At 37.0% G+C, this 22982-nt stretch overlaps 1 protein-coding gene across 7 annotated transcripts in view; it reads left to right on the forward strand.

Annotated features, from left to right (window-relative positions):
• Positions 1–22982, forward strand: part of ctrip (E3 ubiquitin-protein ligase ctrip) — an 817513-nt gene that overhangs the window by 153018 nt on the left and 641513 nt on the right. For all 7 annotated transcript variants that reach the window (XM_090413730.1, XM_090413731.1, XM_090413729.1 and 4 more), the window contains exon 4: positions 18402–18863. In XM_090413730.1, the coding sequence (XP_090269856.1) occupies positions 18402–18863 (462 nt within the window). The remainder of the gene's footprint in view (positions 1–18401; positions 18864–22982) is intronic.

The raw sequence follows: 22982 nt of genomic DNA on the forward strand, positions 1-22982 counted from the left end.
CCTGCCAACCTGGCAAAGAACACTTGTTTTGCTAATCTTTCCTCACCCATTCTGTGTGAGTGACCATACCACCTGAGATTAGCTCTGCTAACTCATTCCTGGATGCTGACATTGTCAAGTTCTTTCCTAATATCCTCGTGTTTAATATGATATGCCATTGATTCTATCTGTTCACGCCTCTAATCTTTCTCAGGACGCTCATCTCTGCGGTCTCTAGTATTTGGTCAAGTGTTTTACTTCTGACCCAGCTCTCAGATCCATAAGTTAAAACTGGTTTGAACACTGTCTTGTATACAGCTAATTTAGTGTTCTGACTAATTTCTCTCTTGGAAAAACTTTTATTGGGATTATATTGATCAAGTGTATATAATAAACAACTAAGCTATATCAACTAGTTTCGCCAACTAAGTCTGTTGGCATCTTCAGGGTACATAACTGATGTAAGGCACTAAAAAGTAAAAAACTGTTACAAACTAAAATCAACAGATTCCAATTATATTAAACAAAGAACAGAGCACGTACAATACATTCATAGAGCGTGGATGATCTCACTTGTTGTTATTTAGGAACGTTCTATAGTTGGCACTATAATTCAGTTCTGGCGAGTTGAAGGATCTGATAAGGGTCTTCCAGATCATGGGCAAGATTAGTCCTTGGTTCCTGTTAAGGTTTTGTGTACAGCAGACAACTGTTGTGGCCTCCTTAAAAATTCGGGAGCGGAAGTCCTCCTTCATGTAAGGAATTGTGCTTCTATCCCACTCTATGGTATGGTTCGTTCTTGAGAAATGAAAAGCTATACCCGATTTTTCTTCTCTGTTATTATTGGTATAACTTAGTTGTTTATTATATACACTTCATCAATATAATCCCAATAAAAGTTTTTCCAGAGCTTTTTGGTCAAGAAAATTAAACGTTTTTTAACATAATTTCTCTCTTATTCCATATGAATTTATTCAGTTGACTTCCTACTATACCAGCTTTGTTGATTCTGTTGTCTATTTCCATATTTAATTTACCATCTTGATTAAAAAGCGTGCCTAAGTATCTGAAATGTTTTACTTGTTCCACAGGTTCCCCGTTCACAATACAGTTGACATTTTCAACAATTCTACCTATTTTCATTGTCTGTCTTTTTAATGCTGACCTTCATACCATATCTCTTACAACACTTATTCAGTTTGGTCAGGGAATCTTGCAAACTTGTAGCGGATTTATTTAGACGTATAACATCATCCGCATAAAGCAAAGAAGTAATTACTCCATACTTCAAGGATATCTTTTTCTCCCGTTTTCATGTCACCTTTATCATCTCTAACTCCTTTTACAGCACTCTTTCCTCCATTCCTAAGCTTCTTCAACAACCTCGAGAATATTTTGCCACCTTCTTGATATTTATTTTCTATATTTTTGCCAAAGTCCTCCCATGACTTTTGTTTAGCTAGTTTTACACAGTGTTTTGATTTCTTACATTTGTCTGTGTATTCTCTAAGAGCAAAAACTGACTTATTTGCCAAGAACTTTTGATATGCTTTCTTCTTTTCCTTCACTGCCTCTTGAACTTCCTGTGTCCACCATGGAGTTCTGATTTTTCTATCCTTGCAGACTACCACACCACATGCCTCTCTGGCTGAATCAATCACGTTTTTCTTCAAGGCCTGCGGCTGAATCTCTAAGTTTTGGTTCCTGTTCTCAAACTCTTTCATTTTTTTTTCAATAATCTTTGTGTATTTTAGTCTACAGTTCACATCTGAGAGCTGCTCAACTTTTATTTGCTTTTAAACTTTCTTACATGTTATGCTTTTCAATATGAAATTCAGTTTTATCCTGCTCAAGACTAAATAGTGATCACTTCCAATCCTCTGTACACTCTGGTGTCCTGCACCAAGAAGAAAACATCACTATCAACATTAACAGAGTCAATGAGAGTTTTCTTATTCCTTGCTTCTTCTCTCCATGTGAATTTGTGCACAATTTTATGTTGGAACATGGTGTTAGTTATAACCAGTCCATGTCCTGAGTAGAAATCCAACAGGTATTTGCCATTATTATTGGCTTTGCTCTTTTCTCCAAATTTACCCAAATTATTTTTATATGTCTGACAGTCATTTCCTACTCTGCTATTTAGATCCCCAACAAGGACCAACTTTTCCTTTTTCATTGTGTCAGTTGCTCTCTTTTTCTGGCCATAGGCACAAATAAGTCTCATTATCCAGTTCCCCATTCTGATATTTGCCCACATCGCTCTACTTGAGACTGCCTGCCATTCAAGAAGATTAGCCTCGTATTTTGTGTTGAATACTATGCTACTCCTTTTTTTCCTTGATTGTCATTTTCTTAATATAACATTTTGTATTTATTGCTCAGAAAGATTTCACAGTTTTTGTCTTTTTTATTTCAGTCACTCCGATTATGTCGATCTGGTACTTATCTAATTCCTCAGCTAGCTCCATTGCTTTGCCATTCAGGCTTCTTATGTTGATAGTACTGATCTTTAACTCTGGTGATTGTGAGTTGGGGTGTGCTTTCAGGTTTGTTCCAGTAGCTGAATTTTTGCTGTTCACCCTAGTTCCCTGGCGAAAACAACGGGGGCCTTGTTTAACTGGGCGACCCCCTAGCCAGCATGAAATTTTGTCATGTTGTACCATCATTTTGTATATTGGTTGAACTTAGAGCTAAGAATACAATTTGGTTGGCTAAATCCCAGATTGCCAGCCAATCCTGGCTCGTTCAGTATCCAGGTAGATACCTAACAGGGTGCACCATGAGAAGGTGAGGATTGGACATTAGGTCAGAAGCCCTGGTTGGTTCTCTGCATTCCTTTAAAGGCTATGTGGAGGTCTCCTCTCAGTTATACAGTTTTCACCCTTAAGCACCCCTTTCAAATATTAATCTTATACTTATTATTGAAATATCTTAATAAAATATGTTATGAAATACTAAAATCTACACTAATATACTATAAAACACTAATTTTCTAAGGGAAAAAATAATAAAACAGACAAAAATCGCCAATTTTACACAAGTGCTAAATTCACTGACCAACCTGAATGTATCTTTGAACCAATATTCCATACATATGAGGTGCTCAGGAACAGCAGACATATTTCTCTTCCTCTTTGATATCTCAGACAGCATGATCTGATGATATCAGGCCTTGTATCGATATGCTTCAGAATCACCAGAAGCTTGTTCAGATTTTATCTTATGCTCCTAATGTTTACATATAGTGTATAGAAGTTATCCATTTCAAATATAAAGGTTTTTCAGGTCCTTCAGATCCTCAAAATATCCCATTGAGATGTCTTGTATGTCCTCCTCCATTAGGAGCTAATGTTACTCAGACATTTGGTTCTTATTCAGTGTATTTTGGCTGCGTTGTTTGTTTGTAAAAATATTTTACTGTCTTTAATCCAGCCAAATTGAAAACTGTTTGCTAGCTTCAATTGTTTTACGAAATAATTATTTTGTAGCCTTATATCAGCCCGTTAATGTATAATCTGATATCTTTAAATTTGCAATTAATATCTGAAGCTGAGTTTCTTGTTTTTTTTTTTTTTTCTCCATGTCTCAAGTCCTGTCTCAGAAGTTAACAATATTTGACTTGGTTTTGTTTTTATTTATTGTAGGCACTCTTTTGAATTTCCAAAATTCCACCCTTATCATCAGTTTGTGAAATATTGAAGATTTTATTGCAGATACTTGGAATATGCTCTGTTGACTCTTCTGGAATGCCTACTGTTTCGATATTGATTGGCTTAGATTGTGTTTCTAGGTCATTTGGCTTCAATTTTATGTCACTGATATCTTTTCTAAGTTCTTAGTTTTTTGTATTTAGTTTCTGGTTTCCTTCTTGCAGGGCTGTCACACCGTTCTGCAACAGTTCGACAACTTTGATAAAATCCCACAGACTCTTGTAATCTATGAAGGTTTTAATTTGTTTGATTTTACTTGATAGTCCAAATCATCTGTCTCTCTCTTCCAGTATATTCTTTGCAGTCACAGGGAACATTTGCCTTTTTTTAAAAAAAAGAATAAATAAATTTAAATCTAGTTAAAAATAAATAAACCAAATTCAACTGAAAACCAAATTATTCTGATAACACCTAGTTATTTATTTATTTATTCTTATGGCAAAAGCAGCTACAGGTCAATGTCCAGACCAGGAAGCCAATCCAGGTCCTCATCTGTCATCTTGTGGATGTCCTGGAGGCCACCACCATGAAATTGGTGCCTTGGACAGTCATTCACAATATATCTGATCATCTGGGACACGTGGGAACAGTCACAATAAGGGTGGTCTGATAGTCTCCATTTATTGCAGTAGGTAGCCACATCTGCCCTGATTAGTGCTAATCCAGTTGATAGATAACCAAATCTTGCTAGGAAGGGCAAAACAGGCTGTGGAGCACAGGGGTCTTCAATCAGGAAACCATTTGGAAGATTGTTGGACAAGTGTTCTCTCCACATGTCAGGTGTTGATGGTAAGGCAACTGAAGAGGGTTGTCCATGGACCAGAAAGGGTTTCATGATTTTAGGAAAATACTAGGTGGATTTATAAGAGTCTGGTACAGAGGCAGGAGCTGGTTGCTCATTACTTTATTAAATACTTTAATCGAGGCTTGTCCTCTCTGTATAATTGGAGCAATGTTAGATAGGACATGCAGCCAGGGGAGAGGGGTGCTTCTCAGTGTCCCACTAATTGTGTGCATTCTAGAGTTTAGTTGGGTATCTGTAATGTTAGTGTGTGCACTTCTTTCCCAGACAGCGGCACAGTATTCTGCTGCAGAGAATATGAGGGCTAGTGCAGACGACCTTAAGACATTAGCACCACAACCCCAGGTCATTTCAGCAAGCCATGAGATGATATTATTTCTCGTTTTAACTTTGTTGGACAGGTTGGTGATGTGCCTTTTTTTATAGATTAGGTTTCTGTCCACGCTCACTCCAAGGTAATTTGGGTGAGGCTGATGTTCTACCATTCTGCTACAGAAAGAGAGTTTGAGTTGTCGATTCACCTCTGCATTGTTCAGGTGGAATGCTGTGGACACAGTTTTTGTTGGATTTGGCTTCAGGTACCACTGCTTGAAGTACACCTCTAGGATGTTCAGGTCTGTGTTCAAGGTTGTTTCCAGGTTGGCTAAGGAGGTAGACTGGTGTAGGATAGCGAGATCATCGGCATATACATATTTGCTTGAGCTGGTATGTGGTAAGTCAGACATGTAGATGTTAAATAGTAAAGGGGATAACACAGAGTCCTGTGGAAGACTGTTGTGGAGGAATCTGGGCCTGCTCTTTTTTCCATTAATATGGACCTGGATCTTTCTGTGGGAAAGAATAGATTCAAAAAGCTGGAAAGTTGTTTTGCACCTTATGATATTGCTCAGCTTTAGGAGGAGGCCCCTGATCGAGACTGTGTCATAAGCTGATGTTATGTTAGGTCGATGAAAGTGATTCCAGATTTAAGTTTCTTCTGGAAGCTTGCTTCAATCTGTGTTGTCAGGGCCAGGACCTGGTCACAGCAACTTCTTCCCGGTCTGAAGCCAGCTTGTTCAGTCGGGAGTGCTCTTTAGATGAGTGGTGAAATTCTTTTAAGGAGAATTCGTTCAAAGCGCTTAAAGGTGGAGCAACGCAAGGAGATAGGTCATAGATTTTTGACATTATTTGAATCTTTCTCTGGTTTGGGCATAGCAATTATTTTGGCTTTCGGCCACAGTTTTTGTAGTTTTACAGTTATAATATTTGGGAAAAGGGCTGTCAGCCATTTTTGCCCTCGTTTGCCGAGGTGTTTTAGAAACTCAGGGAGGATACCATCCACTCCCGTAGCCTTGACATTCTTGGTAAGTTTTAAGGCTTCCTGCACCTCTTCAAGAGAAACTGGCTTTACAAGTTCAGGAAGCTCAGTGGTCATCTTCAGATTTCTTTTTATGGAAAATTGCACAGTTATTTTCTCATGGGGTTGAGATCCATCTTTGCTTTCTGTTTTTGTCATGTGTTGCTATGAGCTCCTTAGCAATAGTTGGGTCTTCAGTTTTTTCATATTTGGCTAAAAGTTCCTTAGTATCCCTATCCTAGCATGGAATGTATTGTTTTCTGTAGCCTCTAGGAATAGTGAATTTGGCTGAAGTTTTGATTAGTTTGAGAAATCTGGGAAAACAATTAGGGGCGGGTGGTATTGCTGTAATGATTTGCTCAATTTGCTTTTCAAATATATTCCAGTTGGATCTGCAAAGGTTCCACTAGTGATTGGTGCTCCACTGGTTGGGATTGATGTACCTGTCTCTATTGGTATAGAACAATGCTGGCTGTTAGGAAATCTGTTGAGAGTGGTTCTGGTTGTTGGCAGAGGGTTGTCTTCAGAGTCTTTAGGGACTATGCACAGATCGGGAGTGTAGGTTCTGTTCCATCTGGCTGAGTGAGAGTGCCTTCTTGCTTGGCTTCTTAAATCAAATACAGGTTATATGTATCCATCCAGTTAACTAGATTATCACCATCCTAGTTATTAGAGGAATAGCCCCACATGGTGTGATGAGAGTTGAAGTCACCAACATAGATAGCAGGGAGAGGTGGCAGCAGGTCCATCTGGTCAGGCCAGGATTGCGATGGTGCTTTGTAGATGTTGTATTAAAATTCAAAATACCACCAAAATGGTGTTATTTTGAATTTTAATATCTATGGAGTATTCTGCTTCAGGCAGGCATTGAGTTATGTCCTTGAGACCAGGTCGGATGTAGGTTGCCAGACCATGCTTGGGATGGTGGTTATAAGACACAAGAATTAGGCCTGGGATCTTTAGTCTATCGAGAGCTGTCAGGCACATGGGTTTCCTTGAGAGCCAGGACATCAATCATTTTGTCTTTGGCTATTTTTCTGATGACTTCGGCTTTGGATTTAGATAGTCCTATGTTTAAAGAATACATCTTGAGAGAGTGTTGTTTAGGGGACTGTAACATATTTTTTCGAAGCGCACCCTCCTCCCAAGCAAGGAATGCGATCCTTGTTATTCTGGGCGACGATCAAATCCGCATGGAGTTTTTTTTAGTTGTGTTTTTATCATTGTTGCTGCAAGTGGTCCAGGAGGCTTGGTACCTTTGGAAGCCTGGTTGGAGACATTAGCTTCATGTTACCACATTACATGTCTGGGGCTTCTTGTGTCTGAAGCACCAGCAATGTACCACAAGGGTAGCATACCTAGTATTAAATTGCCTTGAATCAAATTACATCTCCTTGCAGACATGTATGATGCTATGCATTAAGGGAAGGGCCATTCCCTTGATGCATAGCATTATACATATCTGCAAGGAGACGTGCTGTGATCACTTTCCCTTAGTGTCTCTCCTAATGCAAAGTACGTCTCCTTGTGGATATGTATGATGCTATGCATTGAGGGAATGGCCTTTCCCTTAATGCATAGCATCATAGAATCAACATTCCAATCAGACCCATTGTGGATTCTATTAGCAGCCCGACTTACAAATTTAGCAGCTAGACGTTTTCAGGTCGTTAGATTCACAATTCATCTGTTCACCATCCATCTCAAAAATATGGCATCATTAAATCATTAGTAGTCAGAGCACACAGATTTTACTACTCCGAAGAATCTTTAGCATCATACATGTCCTTTACCACAAGTTGCTTCAGACCTGAAAATACTTCAGATGCAAACTTGACTTACCTGTCTGTTTGCTTACTTGGGTAAAAGGATTAAATCCAAGTTTATAAAATTGCTTGGTATTTTTAATGTATAGGTAGCAGCAAGTTTGTATTTCTTCATAATTGTTGGCAGACATTCAGAGATTCTTTTGACATACAATATGGGAATCCTGTGGGCTGGTTCTTGTCTAGTTGATCTGTGGGGAAGTGACTGATGATTTTTTTGAGTTGTTTTTGTATTGTATCCATTTAGTATTGGTGTATTTTTGATGATTTTCAATTCTTGGTTTAAAGATTCTTCGGAGGAGCAAAATCTGTTTGCTCTGGCTACTAATGATTTAATGATGCCATATTTTTGAGATGGATCGTGGGCAGATGAATTGTGAATGTAATGACCTGAAAATGATGGCTTACAATAGAAGTGGAGATGGAACCATCTTCTTTTCGTTGGATGTGTAAATCCAGAAAGGAGATACCTTGTGAAGATTGTTTTTTTAGTGTGAATTTAATGCATGGATGAAGAATGTTGATTTTATCTAGAAACAGGTATAGTTCTTGTTCAGAATGACTCCAGATGGCAAAGACATCATCAACATGTCTTAGCCAAATTTTTGGTTTAGGTTCAAACGTGAAAATGTTTTTTTCAAGGTGTCCAGATAAAGGTTGGCTAAGTTTGGTGATAAGGGAGAGCCTATTGCTGTTCCTTCCTCTTGCTTGAAAATTTTTTCTTTCCATGTGAAGTATCCGGATGTAATAACAAATTTGAATAATTCCACAATGTCGGATGGAAATTTTTGAATTAACAAGTCTATTGTTTCCTTGTGGGGAATGAAGAGGGAGGCAATATCGAAGCTAATTAGCATGTCCGTTTCTGAGAGTTGAATGTCTTTTATTTTTGTGTGAAACTGTGTGGAATTTTTAATTGATGAGGCAGAGTGGCCTATGAGAGGACGGAGAAGGTTAGACAAAAATCTTGATAATATGCAAGTCAGGCTCACTTTGAGTCAGCGTTCAAGTGGAACGTTTTTTTCACTTTGAGTGGAACGTTGACGTGTAAGTCAACATTCCAATCAGACCCATTGTGGATTCTATTAGCAGCCCGACTTACAAATTTTAGCAGCTAGACGTTTTCAGGTCGTTAGATTCACAATTCATCTGTTCACCATCCATCTCAAAAATATGGCATCATTAAATCATTAGTAGCCAGAGCACACAGATTTTACTACTCCAAAGAATCTTTAAACCAAGAATTGGAAATCATCAAAAATACGCCCATACGAAATGGATACAATCCAAAAACAACTCAAAAAATCATCAGTCACTTCCCCACACATCAATGTAGACGAACAAGCTCATAAGATTTCCATACCGTATGCCAAAGGCATCTTCGAATGTTTGTCAAAAATTATGAAGAAATACAAACTTGCTGCTACCTACAAACCAATCAACCACACCTATAAATTGTTACCTTCTCCTAAAGACAAACTTTCGCCTTTGATGCTACCTGGCATTTACGAAGTTCCATGTTCCTGTAAGATGTCTTACTACGGACAAACAGGAAGATTATTAATAAATGCATCTCTGAACATCAAGACCATATCTGTCTTATCAAACTGCACAAATCTGGCCTCACAGTATGGAGTTGAAAACCCAAACCATAGGATTAAATGGAAAAACACCAAACTTCTACATAGATCCTTATATAAACAGCGTTTATATAAAGAAAGTTCTGAAGCTCTACGTCACAGACCCAACTTAAACCATAATGATGTTCTTGCTATCCCTAAAGTCTGGGAAATTGCCATCCTTAATTGCTTAAAATAAATTTATTCATGTTATTCTAATTTAATCTCATTTATATTTTTATCAGATATATTTAATTCTATAACACGCTACTGCATGCATAGTGGGATTGCATTGTAAGCATGCTTCTAACTATGTTATTCCTAGTGTTGTTTGAAATAACTGTACTGATGATGTCCTAAGATACCTTGGGACAAAATATTTACTTTTCCTTCCCCCCTCTTTTACCTTGTGGTGTGGTGTCAAGGACTTTTCTACATTTAATGTCCACCATATCAAGGATAAGGTGGTTAGCCCTATGCCTCCCAGTGTGTCCTATGTCTGTAGATGCGTGTGTTCATGGGCCGGTTTGCCTGTTCTGGGGGGGATGAAAAATCCCCCTTCCTCCGTATGAGACTGCCTGGCTCACCTTTAGTCGAAAGAGACCAGATAGTGGACAGGAATCGAACTCGGGTCTTTCTGACCAAAGGGTATACTGATTGAGCTATCAGTCAGATAAGTAAATATTTAAATAATTTATTAAATTTTATTAAAAAGAATAAGAGAGAAATTAGCTGAATACAAGACGGTATTCAAGCCAGTTTTAACTTATGGATCTGAGAGTTGGGTCAGAAGTAAAACACTTGACTGAAGACTAGTGACCACAGATATGAGAGTCCTGAGAACGATTAGGGGCATGAACAAGTGGTATCATATTAAAAATTAAAAGTTTTGTTCTATTCTCTCTCCAAGGCTTTTGACAGGGGTTTAGCATCAAGGGCTTTTCAACAGGTTACTATCAATTGGACTGCTTTGTCCTTGTGTAAATGGATCACCAGTTTTCTCTCAGATTGATCTCTGTGTGTACTGTGAATGGTGTTCTCTGCTTAAACTTTCCTGTCAATGCTGGTGTCTATCAGGGCTCTGTCATTTTACCCACCCTCTTCCTGATTTATATAAATGACCTACTCTCGTTGACTGCAAATCCTACTCCTAGTTTTACTGATGATAGCACACTCCACACATCTTGCTTTATGACAGGCCTTGCAGTGTTCAATCATCTCATACTTCAAGATCATCTCTAAGTGTCCTGAACACTGAAAGCAACTTAGTCAACTTCAGTGCTTCCTAAATGCAGTTTGGTTTGTTTTCCTGTAAAAAGATCTCAGATCTTCTCTGCTTACTTTTGATAATGCTGGGCTCAACAGTCAAGACCAGATCTCTCTTCTCAGACTTATTACTCTTACTCCAAATCTTTCCTGGCACAGTCATATCACTTCTGTAGCATCAACAGTTTCTTTGTATCATTTTCCAGTCAAGATGGTACTTCATTGCCAAATAGTTAGTTACTCTGTACAAATTCCAAATCTGACCAACCCTGGAATACTGCTTTCATGCTTGAGAGATGGTGCACCTATGACCTCCCTAAAATTCTTGATGCCACTCAGAAAAGGCAGTCCAGTTGATAAATGACACTTCTCTTACAGACTCTCTTCAGCCAACCACTTCCCATAGAAGATCAATTCTGCATTGTGTCTCTTCTACAAATATTTCCATGGTAATTATTCAGCAAAACTAGCATCCATTATTCTTCGTATTTCTGCTAGATCTATAGGAACTTGTACTACAGCTGCTCGGCATTCTTTTACAGTCAGACTTCATATTCACCAAATCTGCTACTCCCAGTCATCTTTCATTCCTTCCACCTCAATTCTATGCAGCAGTCTCCCTCATGGAGCATTACCAAAGGACTACAATTGTCGACAATTCAATACTGAACTAATACCCACTTACATTTTTACCTGTCTAGCAATTACAGCAGCCTTGCAAGCAATATACCCTAATCCTGAACAACAGCTCTATACAAACAAAATCATCCACATAGCTAAAGCAGTTCAAGGAGCACATGGAAATATCTAAGACTCTTCAAAGGACTAGACAACAACAACAAAAGATTATTGCATTCCTGATCCTGCCCTTACACAATATCTGTTTGCTCTAGGGTCTTCTGCCTTTCATTTGTGGGATAAATGCATGTGTCACTTGAGTTCATGCCTAGTTTAGAGTTGTGGTGCAGCCACAAATGGTGGTACAGTCAACCCTCCTATAACGCGATTAATTCGTACTGCGTTATATGGAAACCGTGTTATAAGAAACTCAGATTTAACGTGCAAACCAGGTTAATTCGTGCCGCGTTATATGGAAACCGTATACCGCGTTATATGGAAACCGCGCTATAAGAAACTCAGAATTAGTACGAATCAGATTGATTCGTACCGCGTTACATGGGAACCACCTTTAAACGATTTAAAATTTGGATTTTGTCCTCAAAAGATATAAACTTTCTTTTTAACTGTTTTCTTGTTTCTTTTGTGTCTGACATTATGCAAACCTGGGGTTAACAATTATTTTATTATTATTATATTACAACAAATAAAAAATATTACCTACAGTATTGTGTAATGTTGTCCAATTACGATAACACAAATTAAGCGAGCAAAAGGCACTTTATTGAACACTAATCGTGATATGTACGTCTGCACGGATTTACAGACAGTTTCCTACTAAGTTGCACTTAAAATTGATGACAAAGTGGGTGGTTGCAACAGCAAAAGTTCGGCAGCGCTATTGGATAAAAAAATTCACGCAAATACGCAACAGCCAATCATACGGTCTATTTTAAGCATTAAAACAGAGCACTGTGAACAATCTCGCATCGTTTCTTCGCTTATAGGGGAATTCCCTGATAACTGAAATTGGAAAATGGTGATGTACCTTCACCAAAAAGAAGGGAATTCCCCGTTAATTTCAACTGTAAAAATTTAACACATAGATAAATTCATGCTATAGAGAATCTTCTTAAACCAATTAAGTTGATGGAATGTTGTTGAACGGAAACTGCGTTATAGGAGGGCTGTCGCAATTTTGGCTCCGCGTTATATGGATACCGTGTTATAAGAGTACCGCGTTGTAGGAGGGTTGACTGTATTAGAATAAAAGTAGGCATTGCAGACCTATTGTGGACTTGGTAGTGTATATAGCTTGCAAGAATACTGTAATGGAGACAACTCACCTGTATCATTGCCAGAATTACTGGAAATGATACAGTTTTTAGAGATAGAAACAAATACTAACTTCTTACTGATATAACATCAAAACCCAGTCGAAACAGAGTTGCCTCTGTATAATCCGCCCATAAGGCAAATTTATCACATTTTACCACCTTAAAGAATTTCAGGAGTCTTAAATTTTTCACCAGCATATTTGTACAATTCCATGTTTATATTGTCTTGTCTTTTGGTTTTTTTTTTTTCATCGTATTTATTGTACTTTTTAGTTCTGATATCATAATATTTTCTGTTAGATCATTCTTTGTTGTATAAAATTTTATTTCTTTATCATTAGTTCAGAGATTTTGAAAATATTTCTTAATAAAAAAAAAAAACTTTCATGATTTAAAAAAAAACAGTTTATTTCAGGTGAAAATTTGAACATTTTAATCCCACAGCCTAACCTGAGCCATTTTCGTGGATAAAGATAACAAGGTAAACAGAATACAGCAATCCCTCGATTAACGCGCCTCCGATTAGTGAGTCATTTTTTTTCTATACCCAAATTCGATTAGTACGCGTATATACGCTATTTCCATGTACACTATGTTCCAAATTTATTGCCAAAATTTATGTCATATGCTAATTACATAGCATTTTGATGGCCATATCTTGTATCTCCTTTGCAATTGTTTTCCTTACTTTTTTATTTTTAAGTATTTTCCCAACCTTTCGTCATGAGTAAAAGAATTAGTGAACAAAAAAGTGAAAGTGTGGAAAATTATTTGAGAAGTAATCACATTGGAAGAATAACTTGAAATAATAAAGAAAAATGAACAAGGCGAGTCCAGAGCAAAGATAGAACAAGAACACAAAAATGGGTGAATCAGCTATAAGAGCAATTTTAACTAAAGCTGCTGAATGCAAAGAGAAAGGTAAGGCTGCTTCAGGTTCACCATGCATGCACTCGAAATCAAAGTATTATAATGATTGAATTAGAGCGACTACTTTCTACATGGATCGAAGATTGTAACCAAAAATGGATCCCACTAGCAGCACCGACCTTATTAAATCAAAAGCATTAAGTCTCTTTGCAACCTTGAAAGAAAGGGCTATCAGTGATGGTAAAGAAGAAGAATTCCACACTAGTTATGGATGATTTGAGTGTTTAAAAAAAAAAAAGAGAAATGGCTTACATAATGTTCTAATCACAGGTGAAGCTGCAAATGCAGATGAGGTGGTTGCAAATTATCCAGAGATTTTGAAGAAAATTAATGAAGGGGGCTGTTGTGACCAACAAATATTTAATGTCGATGAAACTGGCCTTTCTTGGAAGCGAATGCCTTCCAAGACTTTTCTGACCAAATAAGAGAAATCTCAGCCTGGTTATCAAGTCACAAAGTTGAATGAAATTACTGCTAGCAATATGCGAGCCATTTGGAAGCACATTCTTCCACATTGTGCAAATGATTTTAAAGGCTTTTCAAACGAATCTAAGTTAATTAAATCTCATTCTGAGAAATTGATTGATTCCAACCTGTTAAATTTAGGTGCACAGCGGGAAGATCCTGAAGAATATGATGAAAATTTAATCCCTGACAAGCCCAAAGAGATTTCACAGAAATGATCTGAAAATATTTTTCATACAATCAAAGTTTTTAAGAGCAATGCTTAGAGGCTGACTCTGATGAAGAGAGAAGCAGTAAAATTTGCAGAAGTAGTAGAAGAGGCAATAGGGCCATACCATTAGTTATATGAAAAAAAGAAACAGAATGCCTGCCCAAACTATGTAAGCTCAATTCTCTGTTAAGAAGCAGAATAATAAATTTATATTCTGAATATGTTTTATTGTCTTTCAGCTTCATGGCTTTCCTTTTAACTAGGCCCTGAGACATACCCTAATTCTTTTATAAAAAAATACTAAGGGTCCAAAAAGAAATTTGAGGAACAAATTAAACCTTTTCCCATAGGTTATTATATTCGATTAGTGCGTTTTCGATTAATGCGCCTGTTTTAAAGAATGCATTAATCGAGGGATTGCTGTAATTTGAATAAGAACATGGAATATCAGGCAAAGATTCAAATATTTTGAATACTAATATTTGTATACCAAATATTGGTATACATTGACTGTATATTGACACGTTCGCTGCCAACTATGAATATACTCGTATGTCGACTCGTACTGACCTTGAAGAAGTGAAAGTGCTTGCCGTGTGGTAACAAATTATTCCCAAGGAGCGTGGCAGCGAACGTGTTAATATATAAAATTGACATAAATTGATTTTCATGTAAGTTGCATTCTCCTAGATGGTTTGAAAGTTTTTTTTTATGTTGGGCCCATACACAGGAGGTTGGTTGGTCAACCTATAGTACATTAGTACTGTGTATGGGTAGTGGGTTGGGAAAGGAGGAATTTGTTTACATTTGATTTGAATGACTTTAAATTGTATTCCTTGGGAAACACAGCAGGTGGGAGACTGTTCCACAGTGCAGCAGTTGCAGGGATGAAGGAAGAGGAAAAGAAACTTGTGCTGTTTGTTTCTAGGTGTACTGTGAAGGGATGTTGTGCAGCAGCTGCACTTGTTCCAATGAGCTTTGTACTGAGCGGAGGAATTATTATTATATCTCACCTCCAGGGAGTCCAAACACTCATCGAGGGAGGGCATCGACTCTACAACTCTTCGTCTCACTACTCCACCAACCTTCATCATCTAACACCAGCGCCATCTACCGCTGACTACCACCACTAGTGCTTTCACAAACATCCATGTTCACGGCCTTTTGGCTGGAGAGCAGATACACTAACCACTCGGCCAACCAGGCCGGCCATTATTGATGTTATTTCGGATGAGCATTTCCCATGGAAATATTTGTAGAATATACATACTGCAGAGACCATATGTCTGTGTGAAAGTCGGGGGAGAGAGTTGGTAAGGGATGGAATCATTGATAAATCTAATTGCTCTCCTCTGTGTTGAGTCGAGCATTTTGAGAGAGCTTTTAGGGGCCCCCATTCATATGTGGGAGCAGTATTCAATAGCTGGGCAGATTTGTGATTTGTATAATGTTAATAGCTGTTCGGGGGTGAAGTAACGTCTTGAGCGAAAGACAAATCCTAGTTTTTTAAGGCTGAGGATGCACTGGTTGTGATATGTATATTTTTACATGTATATTTGTGTGTTTGTTGGTTAGTGTTTGGTGAAGTGTAGGCATATTCCAAGAGTAACTTATCATTTTTAAAGAATTCCAATTAAATACCATTTACTTGCTGCTCATAAACCAATATTAAAATAAGCTTCCCTTATCTGTTCTCCAAAAAATGTTCACCCATTATCAGTGCTTGTGATATACAGATATATTGCTATTGCAAATTCCCTTATTATGGACACTGCAGATCTGCAGTGGGATGAAAAGAACAATACCAAAATTGCATAGTTACAAACCAGTGTGGACAAAGTGGATTAGCAGACCATGTGCTTGACACCCTACATTCAATTTGAGGGGAAATTATTACTCTAAAAAGTCTGCACTTTCAAAGTAACAAGTTATTCTGGAAATTTGCCCGTGCTTTTCTGAATAGTCCTAACTGAAATAAATGTTGATATACAGGGTGGCCATAAAATAACTTTGCCTCTTTTGAGGCATCTGTAGCTAAAACCCATAAATGGAATGTGACCAAATTTTATATTGAGACTTTTGAAGGAATGGGGAGATGATTTTTGCGAATAAAAAAGATTTGGTACCAAAAGTCGCCAATAAGGGAAATTTTGGTGCTGGTGGAGCCGAAAACAAGCAGATAATTACATTAAAGGCAGTAAAATGGAATAATAACATTTTGATGGTGTAAGCAACATCTGCATTACTCATTCCAGCTGGATATGTGGCTCATTACAATGATAATAATAATAATAATAATTAAACTAAAACAACAACTTGCGAGAGACACAGAAATTAATGTAGTGATTGAACTCGCAGGAAATAATGTTTTATTCAACAGAATCAGGGTCCCTGGACTACATACACGATTTTCAATGTGCTGACCTTTCTTGTGTACAACAAATTGCATCCGGTGTGCAACATGCTCTACAGTTGTAGAGCATGTCACACACCGTTCCCAATTTATGACATGCAAATTGGGAACAATTTGCATGTCGTAAGGAGTAAGATTGGATGTTCATAACTGCCTGTTTTATTTTCTCTTTCAAGACATGCAAATTGGGAACGCCACCAACATACACAACGGATTTCAAATATCCCCACAGCCAAAAGTCACATGGAGTGATGTCCAGGGATTGAGGCAGCCATGCTGTCGGAAAGAACTGACTGATAACCCTCTCATTACTGAAATGCTGGTGTAAAAGGCGCTGTACTGAACATTCAATGTGTGACCGTGTTCCATCCTACATAAAAATTATGGAGTCCAAACATTGTCTTTGCTGCAATGCAGGAATGACAAAATTTTCCAGCATTCATCGATAAATCTCTCCAGTAATGAAGCAGGTTACAGGACCTGTAGGGGTAATATGCTCAAAAAAGTATGGTCCTATTATGAAATCGGATGTGAAGCCACACCACACGGTTACTTTTGGAGAATGCAGTGGTGCTTGCTGGATCGCTTGGGGATTTTCAGATGCCCAAATTCTGCAGTTGAGTGTTGACCAACCCATTCAGATAAAAATGAACCTCATCAACCCACTATATTCCCCAAGGCCAGTCATTGTCGACCTCCATTCAGGCAAATAATGTTAGCACGAAGGTCATGTGCTGATCATAATCTGCGGTAATTAGTGCTTGCACACGACTGAACTTATACGGATAGAAGTGAAGCATTTTCCGTAAGATTTTCAAGACTGTACCATAAGCCATATCAAGTTTGTGAACTATGGCACGAGCGCTTGGACCAGTACTGGTCCCTGTGTCATCGAACACTGCAGTAGCAACGTCGGTTATTGTCTCTTCTTGTACTGCTTTCTGTCCTCTGCCAGGTCTAACTCCTAGTGATCCAGTTTCTTCAAACTTCTTAATCATAGCTCTCAGTGTTACAGCTGACATAGGATCTGTATGCAGGTTATGAAGCCTTCTAAATTTCCGAAGGGCCGCTACGACATTGCACTGTTTAAGGTAAAACAACTTAACAAGTAAAGAACGTTGAGGCAAGCTAGGACGCATATTCAGCACAATTCGTCGGGCATTTGAAAAACTGCCTGAACGTTCCCAATTCCTTTTTAATTAACGTTCCCAATTAATGGCGCTGCTGCTGACACGTACGCACAGTAAAATTTGCATAATCCTTTTTACTTGCGCTTACTGCAAATATTTGACTGCTTTCGGCTCTGCCAATGCCAAAATTTCCCCTATTGACGACTTTTGGTACTAAATCTTTTTTTCGTGGAATTCATCTCCCAATGCCTTCGAAAGTCTCAATATAAAATGTGGTCTCATTCTGTATATTAGTTTTAGCTACAGATACCTCCAAAGAGGGAAAGTTAATTTATGGCCACCTTGTATATAGATAAAACGATAATTTCCAAACATCTGGGAGACTTTGAGCTACCTTGACTATCCACAGGACAATGTAAGATCAAGGAACAGCTAACATGATTCTGAAAATCATGTTAGCTGTATTTCAGATTTGGTGGCTTTTAGTTGAATTTAAGGCACAGCTTATGCTAAGTCTAGTTTTTCCGTCATTATTCTCCACTTTGTTATTCTCTCATTCTCAGATATTATATTAACATTCTTCCATATTTTTACATGCTGTTGATATGGTTGAATGACTGGAGAGGGACATTATCAAAATTTATGTACAATATGGATTAATGTAATTAGTATTAAATGAAGTGTGCTGTTTCTGCTTTTTTTTTATTATTTAAAAAAGAGGATTTAATCGTTTAATAGTTCTTCTCCCATTACCAGAAGTCAAGATTGAACATACTCCTGGAACATCCTCCCCGTATGGGGAATCACTATCCGATGTAAGGACATCCTGTAAGAGTGGGAAAATAAAACTTGCTAAAAATTTAAATAACATTGTTGTGCCTGCAATCCACTCCACCAGTTCAGCAAACCAGAACACTGTAGCAGGCTCTGTAGATCTTTCACTTGGAAATAATTCTTCGAATAAAAGTGAAGATATAAATATCCAAATTATTAATCGTGAAAATTTTGTTATTGCTCAAGAAAAGAGTACTCTTGTTGCTGTTGAAACATCACAAACTAGAAGATCAAACTACAGTATTGACATTGGCTCTCTGCCTTCCTCTAAAAGTATAGAAGTATCTCTTCCTAGTTCTGCATTATTTGCTTCAGGGTCTGCTGCTGGTATTGAACTGAAGAGAAAAGGCTACACAAGATTCAGGAGTAGTCCTGAAAGTAAAGGTAAAGTATGCATAGTTCATAATTATACTTTTAAAATAAATCAAACCCAATATGGTTGGTATTTTAATTATTTCAAAGATGAAATTTTGTTTGCATTGTCTTAAAATTATGTAGCAATATGTAGGTTTACCTTATAATTATTGTTGTATTACATTGTGATACAGATTTTATGTAAAAATTCATGTAAAGAAAGTTTTTTTTTTTCTAAAATTACTCTGTTATAAAGGAATTACTTGCATCATCTTTACTAGATGTGGATTTTTCTTTCATAGACAACTACAGAGTAAGGATATTTACTGTGGATTTTTCATTCATAGTTAGCTGTAATATAAGGCAGCATAGAGTTGACTAATACAGTCAACTTACACTACAGTAAACATGTAGGGAATAGGAAAAGAGAAGGCCAATAATAGCAATAAAGCACTTGAATAAAATATACTGCAAGTTGCTATTTTCTCTTTTGCACTTCTCCATTTTTCTTCTCAGTGGATTTTGCCACACGTCGCATACATTTTCAAACAAGACAAAGCTAAAAGTTAGTCGGCAAAGGTGAAAGGCTTTTGACTCCTTTGAAAAGTGAAATTAAGACAGCCAGTACTTAATCCTGTTTACTGGTTTATGTGCTGACTATCTTTTTTTTTTTTTTTATATATATAAAAAACACCTACATGAAATTCTGTGAGCCTGTGGATGAAATAATACATTAAGTTCAAGATGACTGTCTATAGTGAATCACTCTTTTTTAAATTTTCTTTTAACTTGTAGATGAATGTAATGGTTTAATGTTTTCTAGTTGTCACATATCTGAATAGCCTGGCTTATGGGAAACATGCTAACTAGTTTGGTCATCAGTCTACACATTTAAAAGTTTTAATGCCGTTCAGAAAAGGGCAGTCTCTTACAGACTCTTAAGCCTCTATCCTATAAATCAATTCTACATTGTGTCTCTTCTACAGATTTTTCCATGGGCATTGTTCAGCAGAATGAGTATCAATTATGCCTCATATTTCTGCTAGATCTACAGGAACTTGTACTACAGTTGCTCGGCATCCTTTTACAGTTGAACTGCATACTTACCAAATCTGCTACTCCCAGTCATTTTTCATTCCTTTAACCTCAATTCTGCAGAACAGTCTTCCTCATGAACAGACCAACAGATTACTGTATTCCTAACCTTCACACAGCATCTGTTTGCTATAAGCTCTTCTGCCTTTCATGTGTAGGATAAATATAAAAAAAAAAAAGATGTTTCGTCCATGAAACAAAATATATTTCCATATCTGATTAGTATCTTCACATAAAAACTAGACTTAAACAAGTAAAAAAAACGTTAACTGTCTACAAATTCACCTGCACATTTTCATGTGAGCCTGGATAACAAAGTAGGGAGGATGTTCACTTTTCAATTTACAAGTCTGAATCAGCTGTGACATAAATCTTTGTGAAAGTTTTAAAATCTTTAGACTTCATGAAAATCAATGCTAAATGATTTTCATTAACAAAAGACTGAATTCTTTAAATTAGGAATTCAGTCTTTTGTTAAAAAAGGATGTCCAATCTATAGATCAAGTAATGGAATATCTGATTCTTAACCTACACACTGATATGTGCCATAAATTGCAATTTTTCATGGTTTGGATTAGTACACTGAGAATGCTTTTAATGTTTATTTTCTTACCTCTTTTTTGCTAATTTGCACACTAAATTTTCACAGTAATTATTTAATTTAGCTGAGCCTCTTGAAGACAAAGCAAATTTAAGAGAATACAATTTTCTGGTGCATTCTCTTGAGGGTGTGTATTGGATGTGAACTAATACAGTTAAGAATTCATGACTAGTTTCCACCCAAACTTTCTTCCAAATTTTTCCATTTTATCAGGTTATTGATCTGAATAGGTCTTGCATTTCAGTCGTAAAAACACTCATAACTGCATTGAATCACCTATATTCTCTCTTCTCTTTCGGACTCTTGACAGCCATTTTGTTTCACTTATTTTAATAATCACTCATCACCCATTTTATTAAAATTATTGAAACACCTGCTGAGACTAAATGAATAGAAATAACTTTAATCATTAATCCCTTACTCTATCCAAAATTCCAATCAGTAGACAAGTCTTAGTTCTTCAACAAGTGTTCCCAGGCAGGCCATGCAAAAAATTCAGCATATTGCAAATTACATAAGACTAAAACTTCAGCAGAATGCTCAACCTACACTGAAGCCATGAAAAACTATTAATAAATATAAATCAAATTGTGGAAGGGCCAAATGCCAGAAACTTGCCTCCAGTTCTAATGGCAGTCAAACTTCTGATCATTATTAAAGGCCATCAGACATAACGTCTGCCTATATATATTTCCATGGCTGTTGCATTGAGATGGTATTATTGTAACCTCATCCAAAGACAGAGCTGTCCCATTGGTATCATTCTTCTCTTCCAATTCCTGAACCGTTTACCATGCTAGTTCTCCACATTCAACCAAAATTTACATAGAACTACTCACTCCATACCACTTTTAGTTTTTAAACCCAGAAAAAAAAAAATAATAATCAGAAGAATCCTGAATAACTTAAACACAAACAGGTGATCTGGTCCTGATGGCAGGCATACCACTATTGACCTAAAAACTCATCATCAGTTTCCTGATATGTACCCTCAAGAGGTTGTTCAGGCTATTATGACAGCACTACATGATTAAGTTTACATTATTATTAATCTCCTATCAAACATTTTCCTTAAATTTAGTCTGTTACTTGTCAGCACTCCAATACCATCATATTTGACATTCTGTGCTTCTAAGGCACGTCTGACTCAATCAATCCACCTAGCTCTGGGTCTCTTTCCTGCCATCTTGACATCAAACACCTGGCTTTGCTAACCTTTCCTCTCCCATTCTGTTTAAGTGACCAATACCACCCTAGATTAGTCCTGCTCACACATTCTCGAATGCAAACAATGTCAAGTTCCTTCCTGACATAATGTTTTAATTTTTAAAGATTCTGCCACTGATGCCATCTGTTCAAGCCTCTCATTTTTCTAACAACTCTCATATCTGTGGGTCTCTAATCTTTGATAAAATGCTTCATTTCTAACCCAACTCTTCGATCCATAACTTAAAACTGGTTTGTACATTGTCTTATTTACTTCTAGTTTGGTGTTTTGGCCTATTTCTCTCTTATTCCATATAAATAAATTCAACTCGCTTGCCACCATACCAGCTTTGCTAATTCTGTTGTCTATATCCAAATTTAATTTTCCATCTTCACAGAAAACTATGTCTAAATAGCTGAAATATTTTACTTGTTCCATAGGTTCTTCATTGGGAATGTAGCTGAAGTTTCTACCTATTTTCCTAGTTTAATTGCCGATTTCCATTCCAAATTTGTTACAGCTGTTGTGCAATTTAGTTAGATAACCCTATAGACTTGCACTGGATGTGTTTAGGAGTACAATATCATTTGCATGAAGGAAAGAGCCAAGTTTGATATTTCCAAATTTAATATCAGGCTTAATGCCACTTTCTTTCATAATACAATCCATATATAAATAATGAACAAGAGTGGACATAATGTTCATCCTTGTGTAATTACACCTGGTTTTACATCAAACCATCTTCCTTTATTTCCTATAATTCTAATTATATTTACAACTTAAATATGGACTAGGTATTGCTCTGTATAGTGTTCCATTTAACCCATACAACTGTAGTGTTTTGAAAAGCTTTCCTCTGAGGCACTCATATATCCTCATAATATTCCCATGATTTCTGAACTATTTGTCGTAATCTGAAAATTGATCTTGACAATCTCTATTTGACCTGAACCTAGCTCGTTCAAGTTTCTCTTCCAATATTTTTCTCAGCCTCTTTTCAAGTATGCTTGCATAAATCTAACCTGGTGAGAGAAATTCTTTCTAATTCTCATATTCAGCTTTTACTCCCTTTATTATTGGTGGGAACTATGAGAGTTCCTACCAACAATAAAGATCCTGATGAAGGTTCTACTCCAATCACCTGTATGGTAGTCACCACAAAACTTCTATACCCCTATATTTGAGCAATTCTAATTGAATATTGTGTATTTTAGATGCTTTTCTACATTAAGGTTTTGATGGTTTT

The sequence above is a fragment of the Typopeltis vanoorti genome, chromosome 24 (assembly GCF_054136105.1).
Source record: "Typopeltis vanoorti isolate ZY-2024b chromosome 24, IOZ_Tvanoo_1.0, whole genome shotgun sequence".
NCBI lineage: Eukaryota > Metazoa > Arthropoda > Arachnida > Uropygi > Thelyphonidae > Typopeltis > Typopeltis vanoorti.